Raw genomic sequence first — 13,024 nt, 5'->3', positions numbered from 1 at the left:
TTATTAAACGTTATTTTTACATGAAGGTAACTTGAATTGCGTAACAAGCAATGTTCTTAAATGCTACGGTCCCTTACGAAACGAAGACAATAACATAGCAGAGAAAGTGATCAGCATGGGGGTGCCTCGATGGGAACTATATCCATTAAAAGTAATCAATTACATCATCAGTACTTGCTATCCAGAGCTACAAAAATATTACGTGTCTGAGCTGTATAGCGACTTTTGAGAGGCTGTCTTGAAAGGTCGGATATGCTCTCTGTCAACAATGCGAGGGAGAACTATCGAAAATGCTGTTTTTGCACTCAGTAGATAAAAAGTTTGGGGATGTTAAATGCTAGGTACTGCTGTATTTAATGATTAATAAGTATGACAGTAGATGTACCTATATGATCCTTTTCCCTTATTCTCCTGTATACAGGGTGTTACAAAAAGGTACGGCCAAACTTTCAGGAAACATTCCTCACACACAAATAAAGAAAGAAGTTATGTGGACATGTGTCCAGAAACGCTTAATTTCCATGTTAGAGTTGATTTTAGTTTGTTCTTCCACCTACGCTCAATGGAGCACGTTATCATGATTTCATACGGGATACCCTACCTGTGCTGCTAGAACATGTGCCTTTACAAGTACGACACAACATGTGGTTCATGCACGATGGAGCTCCTGCACATTTCAGTCGAAGTGTTCGTACGCTTCTCAACAACAGATTCGGTGACCGATGGATTGGTAGAGGCGGAACAATTCCATGGCCTCCACGCTCTCCTGACCTCAACCCTCTTGACTTTCATTTATGGGGGCATTTGAAAGTTCTTGTCTACGCAACCCCGGTACCAAATGTAGAGACTCTTCGTGCTCGTATTGTGGACGGCTGTGATACAATACGCCAACCTCCAGGGCTGCATCAGCGCATCAGGGATTCCATGCGACGGAGGGTGGATGCATGTATCCTCGCTAACGGAGGACATTTTGAACATTTCCTGTAACAAAGTGTTTGAAGTCACGCTGGTACGTTGTGTTGATGTGTGTTTCCATTCCATGATTAACGTGATTTGAAGAGAAGTAATAAAATGAGCTCTAACATGGAAAGTAAGCGTTTCCGGACACATGTCCACATAACATATTTTCTTTCTTTGTGTGTGAGGAATGTTTACTGAAAGTTTGGCCGTCCCATTTTGTAACACCCTGTATATCACTTGACTAACATCGATGTTAAGATCATGGTCAATTATTACTGCCAGTCGATGATGAAACCGGAATCATTATCGATTATTAGACCTCTTGTTGTTGCAAGGGATGGTAGCTCTGTGCACTACATTTCGCGCCCTCTACACCCCCAAAAATCGCCTACAGTTTTAATCGTGTACTGTTCCTACGATACTTTATGCAGGCAGCAAGAGAAACTTCAATATTTCCTATCCCTCCAGCAGCTGTAATTTTAATGGCGAGCAGAGTACATGCGACACAGGGCGACCCAGACTGAGAATCGCTAGTAACGCGTTGAAGTGGCTCCCTGAGCGTTTGTGTGGTTGAACTTCAATGCGTTGACGCCACAATCACGTTGTCCCCTTGTTGACAGGTGCAGGCGGTGAAGGCACCTCCTGGTTCCTCAGTGCGGGCGGACTGTGCCAGTGGCAGCAGCGCCTCTAGCGGCGGCGGCTGGAACCCGCTCGGCATGCTGTCCAATCTCCTGCTGGGGTACAGCGACGAAGAAGCTGACGATGACGACAATGATGACGACGATGGCGTAGTCGGCTCCAGCGGCGAACGTGCTGGTAAGCATCCCGTATGGGACTCTGTAGACCTCTTGACTCGTTGTGATGTCTGAAAGATCTGTCGTGTCGCTTCAAAGCCCATACATTTAATACAGAATTACTCCTTAACTGTTTGAAATAAATAGATGTGGTGTCACCGCCAGACACCACACTTGCTAGGTGATTGCCTTTTAAATCGGCCGCGGTCCGCTAGTATACGACGGACCCGCGTGTCGCCACTGTCAGTAATTGCAGACCGAGCGCCGCCACACGGCAGGTCTAGAGAGACTTACTAGCACTCGCCCCAGTTGTACAGCCGACTTTGCTAGGAAAGGTTCACTGAGAATTACGCTCTCAATTGCCGAGAAGATAGTTAGCATAGCCTTCAGCTAAATCAATTGCTACGACCTAGCAAGGTGCCATTTATCCTTTGCTATGTATCTAATGAAGCATGTACAGTAACAAGACCAATGTTCACCAATTGTGGATTAAAGTTACGTATTCCAGCAGCTACGTACTTTTCTTTATAGCATTCATTACATATCCTGTGTCAGACCTCACGCCAGCCTGCGTGAGTTTAAGCGCGTGCCTTTCGCTTACCCGTCACTGTGGATTGGCTGTCTTGCCAGTCCACAACAATAGACAAGGTGGCGAATAGTATACATAAATAAAGAAATTGACTGAATAAATATTGTAGTTTCAATGACGCTGGCGAAACCAGTTACTTGTATTTAAAACCAAATAAGTGCTTATAAAACATCCGCAACTGGTATTAAAAAAAAAAAAAGTAGTTTCATAGGTTGGCAACTCTCACAACGTGAACGAAAACAAACGAATAGGCATAAACACTGTGGCAGTGATGAACGAAAAACAGTTAAGAAAGTTGTGGTGTGTGTACTGTAAGACCTTCGGAACGAACACCATCAGATTATTTGACTTGTTGCTCTAACGAAGTAGGCGAGTGTCAGCAATATGTCTCGTGGTCTTATTGTGGCGTGTTTATCTTCTGCCATTAAGTCAGATGATAGAAATGCCACTTGCACGCTTAGAGTAGCAGATTGACGGTGACCAACTTTAAACAGAACTTGATTAATTTTCACACACATTTATTAAAATAATAACAAACATAAAATTACTTAACTTGATTCTGGATGCTATTTACAATTGACAATCTGAAGTTCCTTTGGTCTTGGTACATTAATCTTATTCTCACATATCTCTGATACTTGACAAAAGTGTCTATACATTTATCTTCATGGCTATGTACAAAAAAATGGCTCTGAGCACTATGGGACTCAACTGCTGTGGTCATCAGTCCCCTAGAACTTAGAACTACTTAAACCTAACTAACCTAAGGACATCACACACATCCATGCCCGAGGCAGGATTCGAACCTGCGACCGTAGCAGTCGCACGGTGCCGGACTGCGCGCCTAGAACCGCGAGACCACCGCGGCCGGCGGCTATGTACAGGAATATGGTTATCTTATTAGGCGCAGGCTGAAACTTGGCTATAGACTGGTACAGACAAATGTAGACTAGTACAGACTGGTGCCGACAAATGCAGACTGACCAATCAGAGGTCTGTACACTCGTTATAATACCTCGCGCATTCAGGTATCACTGCGTGAGTGTATTCCGCGAGGAGAAAAGGTTCTACATTAGCAGCAATCTCATTGGCTGCGTTACATATTAATACGCGGATCAGCGGAAGTAGAATTTGGTCCGTCTCTAAGGCAGCGCCATCCCATAGTGTGGAGACGGACAAGCGCTGCGCCTGCGCTGTTGTGCTTAGTGGGGGAAGAAGTTGTGTACGCGCTGACTACGCGGAACTATGTACACAACAAAAGTCAATTATAAATAGTGCAGTGCAGGAAATAACGCGAAATGCCAAAACCTGCAGATGAGAAATGAAGCCTGTCGGCACCACCCACTGCTAGCAAGAGGGGAAGCTGCAAACTATGGCCGCGCGGGATTAGCCGAGCGGAGCGGGCACAGTAGCTCAGCGTGTTCGGTCAGAGGGTTTAGCTACCCTCTGTAATGAAAAACTGAGTGAACGGATCAACGAACAACCTGAACGAGTGTCATCGGACGTCCGCCACGAACAAATTCAACAAACAATATAGAATAAAATGAGATAAAAAAAGCGGTCTAAGGCGCTGTAGTCATGGACTGCGCGGCTGGTCTCTGCGGAGGTTCGAGTCCTCCCTTGGGGATGGATGTGTGTGTTTGTCCTTAGGATAATTTATGTTAAGTAGTGTGTAAGTTTAGGGACTGATGACCTTAGCAGTTAAGTCCCATAAGATTTCACACACATTTGAACACTTTTTTTTTTGAAGCAATGTAAAGAAACAGCGTAAATAGCTTGCAGACCAACTTCATAAAGAAAATACTGTTTTTAACGCAAAAGAATAAAAACATAAATGTACAAACGTGTGTATCCAATTATAGAATACCACAGAAGATGCTTTGTAAATAAAAGCGAAACAAGTCTGCTGTAATTCATTTTAATTACATTGCAGTCAGCTTAAGACAGATACCCTATAATAACAGATGTTAACAGTTGCTGCGGAAGGTGGCTACACAAACAAACGTATCCTGAAGGTGCACTTTACCACTATCTAAAAAACTACGCCCGAACAGGCCATGGAGGCCCAATGTCACCGACCGGCCGCTATGTCATCCTCAGGCCACAGGCGTCACTGGATGCGGATATGGAGGGGCACGTGGTCAGCACACCGCTCTCCCAGCCGTATGTCAGTTTACGAGACGGATTTACCATTATCAATTACGACATAAACCATAGTTCATTACCTGAATAGTGACTGTGCCAGCTGGGATGGCCGAGCGGTTCCAAACGCTTCAGTCTGGAACCGCGCGACCGCTACGGTCGTAGGTTCGAATCCTGCCTCGGGCATGGATGTTTGTGATGTCCTTAGGTTAGTTAGGTTTAAGTAGTTCTAAGTTCTAGGGGACTGATGACCTCCGATGTTAAGTCCCATAGTGCTCAGAGCCATTTGAACAATAGTGACTGCGGAAATATTCAACAAGACCGTTCCATACGAACAGATAAAGCTACTGCAGCAAATAACTGCAGTTCAACGCTGCTTTAAATCACGTAAACAAAATTAATGTTCCTATACTCGCACAAAATCAATGACCGAAAACACAGTCAAATGCCTAACTTCAGCGAAAAGTTACCGTAATTCCAAATCGTTGGAACTGTTCAAGTATTTACTCCGCGCGGCTGCTCGACTACGCAGACGTTTAACATGATGACAAAAGTATTGAACTACATGAAAAAAAGTAAATTATTTATAAACTACGGCGGACACACATTTTACTCAACACGTAAACGTCACTACAGATATTCTGTTTTAGGTTATGGCATGTTCGGTATGCCTGACACTGGCGATGATGTGGCGCAGACGAATAGCGAAATTCTGCATGACCCGCTGAAGTGTCGGAACATTGATGCTGTCGGTGAACTGAATGGCTGCTCCCAGCTCAGCAGTGGTTTTGGGGTTGTTTCTGTACGGTTCGTCTTTAACATAGCCCCACAAAAAGGAATCGCATGCGTTCAGATCCGGAGAATGTGTCGGCCAATCGAGGCCCATGCCAGTGGCCTCTGGGTACCCCAGAGCCAGAATGCGGTCCCAAAGTGCTCCTCCAGGACGTCAAACACTCTCCTGCTTCGATGGGATCGAGCTCCGTCGTGTATGAACCCACATCTTGTCAAAATTAGGATCACTTTGGATAATGGGAATGCCACCGATTAATATCGCACCGATTATTCCGTAACTGGACACTGCACGCGACACAGTCACCCGTTGAGGGTGAAGAGACCTCTCGATCGCGAAATGTGGATTCTCAGTCCCCTGAATGCGCCAGTTTTGCCTTTTGACGAAAAGTGGGCTTCGTCGCTAAACCAAACCATACTAATTCCCGCCATGCCCCACGGCCAACAGTGCAGTTTGAACGTCCTAACGTAAGCCGTCCAGAAGTTATGTCGATTTTATTTGATATAGTTCAGTAACTGTCACCCTGTATAACTTCACACCAACACCGACCAAAGACAAAAGACCACTGACTAGCAAAAGACACTGTGCGTCCTACCAATCGCCCTTAAATGCTTTGTGACTCGGAAAGTAGAATGCCGCTTTAGCTGTATGGCGTTCCTTTTTATTGGACTCACGACCCGTTTCGTGGCATCACAACCATATCTTCAGGTGATTATCTAGATGAAGACACATATCTATTATATTTACCCTTAATGGGCAAAGTGAGTTAAGACATCGTAATATACTGGCGAGTTTCGATTGCCTCAATGGAGTTAACTAGCACAGTAATTTTAGAACTCTCTTCCTCTCCCCACCCTTCCTCTCCGCTACTCCTTCCCTCATCATTCTGTTCCTTTTTTATTATCTTTTTTAGCGTGTTTCGGCTGTCACAAGTCCTTGTGTACTACACAAGGATTGTTACGTAACGCACCTTCGGATCTTACTAGTGCGCTTGTGCCCCTTTATTTAATTATGTTAATGTACTTTTACTTTTTATCCTTAGGTTAGTACACACATAGGTGCACTAATCTGCCTGGGAAAAATGTTGTTCATTCAATTTTCCGGCCGCTTCGCGTTCACACCTCTTGCCGCGCGCGCTCTCTAGACCAGGGGTCGCCAAACTACGACGAGGTACTTGAATTTGCTTGGTAAAATATAAGGAACACAAGACGTTGCGATACAATTTAAATTTATTATATTTAGAATGATAGGAGACCTCAGTACGTGTGGAGATGTCTGCTGCTATGTGCCTTACATTTACTATGTTCAATGAGCAGGACTCATTTGAAAGAGTTTCGAATTCCAGGCGATATGTTCGTACACTGCATGATACATAGGCAGGTACTCTATGGAAAAGGTTTAGATATTTCTTGTCTACTGAAATCAGTCTTTTCCCGCTGCGAAATTCTTTCGGGGACATGCGATCAATCACCGTCAGTTCGACGCTTTTCTTGAAGAAATTGATCCTGAATTCTGTGACTTGCCTTATACACGGGAGGGATGTGGCTCACTTGCAGCAAAGTCCTGTTTTATTTACGAGCTCCGAAACGATGACACAGATGTTTTTCTCACTGACAAAGATACAGATGACCCATTGCTATCAGATCATAAGCGGCCGTCAAAGTTGTCAATTTTAATCGACATCGCAACCCACGTGAATGAACTGAACTTGAAATTTCAGGGAAAGAATAGCCTCGTCTGTGATCTCTACAGAATCAACGGATTTCGAAGATAGCTGTCATTGTTTGTAGCACAGCTGGAAGGAGAAAATTATTCTCGTTTTCGCAGTTTCAAAGAGTTTTTTGTTACAATCACCGAGGATACCAACCTTTACTTACCGGTACTAAACAAATTATTTGCATTTATAGGAATCATTTTTTGGACAGATTTCAGATCTAGACAGAAATGAGAGCGACATTCTTCTGTTCCAGAACCTTGATGACGTGCCAGGTGAACTAGGTGAACTACAGTTGCAGGTAACTGATTTGCAAGCAAATGACTTGTAGAAAAAAGAGCACAGAGAGGGGAAACGTGTATTTTACCGCAGCTTAGCTACGAAGTTTCCCGCTTGTAGGGCACCAGTGTTTTAGAACAACTTATGGCTGTGCACAAACATTTTCACAAATTTAGTACGTTAAGTCAGCACATCGAACGAGACTAACTGATGAACGTTTGAAAGCAGTTCTCTTGATTGGATGCAGCAATACCAAACCAGACATTGAGCATACCTTGAAATCCGAACGTTGGTTTTCATTTTTTGCTTCTTAGTTTGTGAGATTAGGGTATGTGAATCCAGTATTTGACCTATGACTCGCTTCCACAGTTTATCTTTAGAACTAGTTGCGAGTCATAAAATTGTTTTGACATACCGCCTCTTTAGCGGTGTAGTTTTTACTTTAAATTGATGAAGAGCGGTGAGTCTTCCATATAATCCCAGTGTTCTTCATCTTACGACCTGAGATATGTGAGTACGTGATATTACAGCTACTGGGGACTTATACTGTAGAGTAAGTACAATGGCTATGTGTTTTTATCTAGGTGATCACCTGAAGATGTGGCTATAATGCCACGAATCCGGTCGTGAGTCCAGTAAGAGAGATTGTCATACAGCTGAAGCGGTTTTCTATTTTCAAAGACGCAGTTTCGATGCTGTGGTTGTTCAGACTATATAGTATTTTGCTTTCTGTTTCATTGCACACTACTTAATCCAAGTTAAGTCTATAAATAATTAAAATTCAAATTTACGGATATATGGTCGTAAAACAGAGCAAATTATTGTGGTCATTTCGTAACCGCAAGTTAAAATCTCAACACAGTACTCAACGTTTTTCTTTTCTTTTCTTTTTGAAAGATTTCTTGATGCCTTCAGCTGCCATTATCTTTATTTCATGCACGATTGTACAATTTCAGTCTTAGGCCATTTCCAATTGTCTAAAACGGAAGCATTATACATTGTATACATTAGTGACACTTGTAATATTGATTTAGGAGCAAGTAATACCTGTACATATACTAGGCGCATTATAACTAACTTTATGGGTGACTTTTTAGTAGTAGATTTGTCATGAACATCGTTGCTCCTATAACATCACGTTATGCTCATAAAACAATCTGAGAGGTTCACGCTATTTTAGGAGCACGTAACTTTCGAGCAGTTATTGGAAAGCTCTTACATATAAGGCCCATGTTTTAACCTACTTAACACAAGGAAGATAATTATTTTAGAGAAATTTGTTACTTTACCTGCATATGCTTTTGTTCTCAGTTATATTTAATTATCGTTCATCATTGGTGTAAGTATGACTGTATGTAATTCTTTAAAATAACCTGTAAATATTTGTTCTGTTACTGTGGGAGCACGTCATTTTTGAATAGCTGGTACAAAGATCTTATATATGAAATCTGTCACAGTACTCTAATGAAACGGTACTGAGAACTGCGAGAGTCGAGCAAAAACTGCTTTATGGTTGCGTGATGTTTCGCATTATAGTCATATTTATTAATGATTGTAGCTATAATTTTACATTCTATGTTTCTGTAACGCTTCACCGTAGAACTGATAGAAAGTTGTCTAGGAATTTCCCTTTTTGCACGTATTTTTGCTCATTTAAAACTCTGTCTGACTGATCTTTGAGATGGATGTAAATTTCAATGTCTTCCATCCCATCCATGATTTTTCCTTTCTGTAACCTATGTAATATTTGAAGTGATCCATCTATACTAGGTATTTTGTGGTTAGTGTCTTTTAAGTGTGTGGCAAATGTGGATGGGTTATTGTCGCTTATTGTCGTGTGTTCTTTAAATCGTGTGCTAACTTTTATCCCTGGTTTGTCCAATATAAAATTTTGGGCATTTTTCACAGTTAAATCTGTAGATTGCTGATAGCGAAAACGGTTCTGATTTACGCGGTATGTGTCTCAGTAATCGTTGTAGATTGTTAGTGGTTCTGTAACTGTTGTATAATTTTTCTTATAAAGTCTAATGTACCTACTAGACATGAGCCCATTGCTACCCCATGTTTTTGGAGATAAAATTTGTTCTGGAATGAGAAATAATTGCAGGAAGTGATTAATTGTGTGGACATGTTAGATGTATCGAGTGATAAGAGTATTCCATTTTCTCGTACACGAAATAAGGAGAATGACAGCTGAAGGTATCAAGAAATCTTTCAAAAAACTCATCGCAACTGCGGACCCTATCGCACTGAAAATCATGGAATCACTGCTCAGCCAGGCACAGGATAAAGTACTACTGTATCAACGGATTAAAGTGAAGATATTGAACGCCACAGAGGCAATCAAGTTTAATCAAAAATGGTTCAAATGGTTCTGAGCACTATGGGACTTAACATCTGAGGTCATCAGTCCCCTAGAACTTAGAATTACTTAAGCCTAACTAACCTAAGGACATAACACACATCCATGCCCGCAGCAGGATTCGAACCTGCGACCGTAGTGGTCGCGCGGTTCCAGACTGTAGCGCCTAGAACCGCTCGGCCACACCGGCCAGCCATCAAGTTTAACAAACAGTGTATACGAGACAACATCACACCAAAATATTCCAGGATCAAAAATAGAAACAAATCTAGTGTGGCACAACGTATAGAAAAGCAGTGCGAACGAATTTCGGTGACCAGTGAAATCTGTCGCAGCTGCGGACTCTATCACATTGAAAAGTCAAAGGGTATTAACAATGTCCATGACTGCAAGCCCACATCCGGTTTTGCAACTTAACAAAACTTACGAAACATTGTATCGGAAGAGCGTTCAGTAAGTAATGCAACACATTTATTTTTCTGGAAGCACGATGGTTTCATTCAGGACTGTAACACACCGTATTATTCCCCACTTTTTTGCTACAAAAACCTATTCTTCAACATAATCTACGTTCAATGCGACGGCCTTACGCCACCTTACTGGGAGGGTCTGTATGCCCCCACTGCACCACTCTACTGAACGACGTCGGAGCCAACGTCGTGTTGTATCAACAACCTCCCAGCCACCCAAGTACTGCTTCCTGTGGAGTGCATCCTTCATTGGGCCAAAGTCGGAAGGTGAGCGATCTGTGCTGTACGGTGGATGAGGAAGAACAGTCCAGTGAAGTTTTGTGAGCTCCTCTAGGGTTCCGCAGACTTGTGTGAGGCTTTTCGTTGTCATGTAGAAGGAGAGGTTGTTTGCATTTTTTGCCGACGAACACGCAATTTTCTGACGGTAGCACAATATACATTAGAGCTCCGCTGGTTGATGATGGAGGACTTCAAACAGAATAACCTGTTCAGAGTCCCAGAACACCATCGCCGTGGTTTTACCGACTGAGGGTGCGACTTAGATCTTTTTCTTCGGAGGAGAGGTGGTCTGGCACCACTCCATGCATTGCCATTTTGCTTCCGGTTCGAAGTGATGAACCCATGTTCCATCCGCTGTGACGATGTTCGGCAAATCAGCCTCATAACGCCCAAGCAGTTCCGCACAGTCTTTGCTCTTTATGGTCTTCTGTTAGGCGTCGAGGAACCCATCTGGAGCCGGCCTCTGTGACCGATCGGTTCTAGGCGCTTCCGTCTAGGGCCGCGTGACAGCTAAGGTCGCAGGCTCGAATCCTGCCTCCGGCTTCGATGTGTGTGATGTCCTTAGGTTAGTTAGGTTGAAGTAGTTCTAAGTTCTAGGCGACTGACGACCTCAGATGTTAAGTCCCGTAGTGCTCAGAGCCATTTGAACCATTTGATCCCACATTTGAGTACCCCAACTGGTGGATGAGTCTATGTTTGTCCTATTGGGATTGCCGCGATCGTTCTTTGAATAAAAATATGGAATTTCAGTCTTTGATCGGTATTTTTTTATTTTCAATGGCCGGTTTCAGGCTAGCTGCCCATCTTCGGATTATATATTGCAGTTACAGAGTAACCAGACGGTACAGAACTATCGGTTCGCTGTCACAACTAAAAAGACAGTTCAGTTATGATTGCGAACCAATATTTCTGTACTAAGAGGTTACTTTGTAACTGAAATATATGATCTGAAGATGGGCAGCTAGCCTGAAACCGGTCATTGAAAATAAAAAATAGCGATCAAAGACTGAAATGCCGTATTTTTATGGTGGATGAGTGTCAGCACTATCAGCAGAGACGTCCAGTTTAGCAGCTAGGTGTTTCATTGTGATACGCCGACCTCCTCGAATGAGACTGTCCGCACGTTCCAGTACTGCACGAGCCACAGCTGCGTGCAGCCAGCCGGCACACGGGAGATCTGACAGGTTTGCACGACCTCGTTTCCATGATGACAGACGCCTCGCCCAACGACTCACAGTGCTTTTGTTCACTGTCAGGTCTCAGTAGACATTCTGCAAGTGCCTATGAGTATCTGCGATGCTCTGGATTTCCGCCAAAAGGAACTCAATTACAGTTGTCTGCCTGGAACACACCTCCGTTGCACACACCATTTTAAAGCCTACGTATAGCGCCGCCACTTATCGGAACTTCATGAAACTACAGTCCCTAAGCTTACACACTACTTAACCTAAATTACCCTAAGGACAAACACACAGACCCATGCCCAAGGGAGGACTCGAACCTCCGCCGGGACCAGCCGCTCGGCTATCCCGCGCGGCACGAAATAATAAATTGTGGCTACTCATCCAGTAGGAATGTTAGGTAAGGATCTGAGAAACTCGTGCTGCCTTCATGTTACGTGTAACTGAGGAGGATTAAGGGTTTTCGCACATCTGCTTATCATCTCTTAATATGTTCGTCTGTAACTCTCCATATACATGTCTGATTTGGAACGTAGCTTGTTACGGAGTTTACTGACGTCGTCAGTATGCATCATATGATCAGATTGCTCCATTGGCTTAGTTGTTGTTAATTTTTATAATGTACAATAAATAAAACAATAGTAACTTTCATAATAATCGTCGTAGAATCATGCTTGAAGTCGCTGTACACGAATGATGTTGCTGTATGGAGGGAAGTACCAACGCTAGAAAATTGAACCGAAATCCACGAAAACCTGGTGCAGGGATTGATAATTGGCCCTTGACATTAACAAATGTAATTTATTGCACATAAATGGCAGAAAAATCAATTCTTCTATAATTACATCATTACAGAACAATTGTGGGAAGCAGTCGTACCCATCAGATATCTACATAGGAGTTTGCATACAGATCGAATTGAAGTGGAACGACCACATAAAAGTAACCGCAGCTAAGCTGATATCAGACTGAGAATCGCTGGAAGAATCCTGAGGTAGAGTAATTGGCTCAGGAAGTTGGTAGCTTGGTAGCATAGAAAATCTTCCTTCGACTAATACTTGAATATTTCTAGTCAGTTTGGGATTCGTATCAGATAGGATTAATGGAGGAAACAGAGATCATCTAAAGAAGAGCAGTGAATTTCGTTACGGGTTCACTTAGTAAGCGCGTAAGCGTCACGCAAACCCTCAGCGAGCTCCTCTGGCAGACGGAACAAGAGAGGCATTCTGCATCACGATATGGTTTACTGTTAAAATTCCGAGAGCGTACGTTTCTAGAAGAGTCAGCCAATACATTCCTTTCTCCTACGTATATCTCACAAAAAGACCACGAAGCTAAAATTAGAGAGTTCTAGCTCACACAGAGACTTACCAACAATCGTTTTTCCAGCGAACCACTTGGACTGAAGCAGGAAGGGGGGTAAGAGACAGTGGTACAAAATGTACCCTCCGCCACACACCGCAA

General features: G+C 43.1%; 1 protein-coding gene across 1 annotated transcript in view; it reads left to right on the top strand.

The window, feature by feature from the left end:
- The window catches only part of LOC126452254 (uncharacterized), a 229,332-nt gene that overhangs the window by 80,798 nt on the left and 135,510 nt on the right, over nt 1-13,024 (top strand). The window contains exon 2 of the mRNA XM_050091045.1: nt 1,581-1,776. Within this exon, the coding sequence (XP_049947002.1) occupies nt 1,581-1,776 (196 nt within the window). The remainder of the gene's footprint in view (nt 1-1,580; nt 1,777-13,024) is intronic.

This window comes from Schistocerca serialis, unplaced genomic scaffold (genome assembly GCF_023864345.2).
Source record: "Schistocerca serialis cubense isolate TAMUIC-IGC-003099 unplaced genomic scaffold, iqSchSeri2.2 HiC_scaffold_843, whole genome shotgun sequence".
Classification (NCBI taxonomy): domain Eukaryota; kingdom Metazoa; phylum Arthropoda; class Insecta; order Orthoptera; family Acrididae; genus Schistocerca; species Schistocerca serialis.
This window is presented reverse-complemented; position numbering and strand designations above follow the sequence as displayed.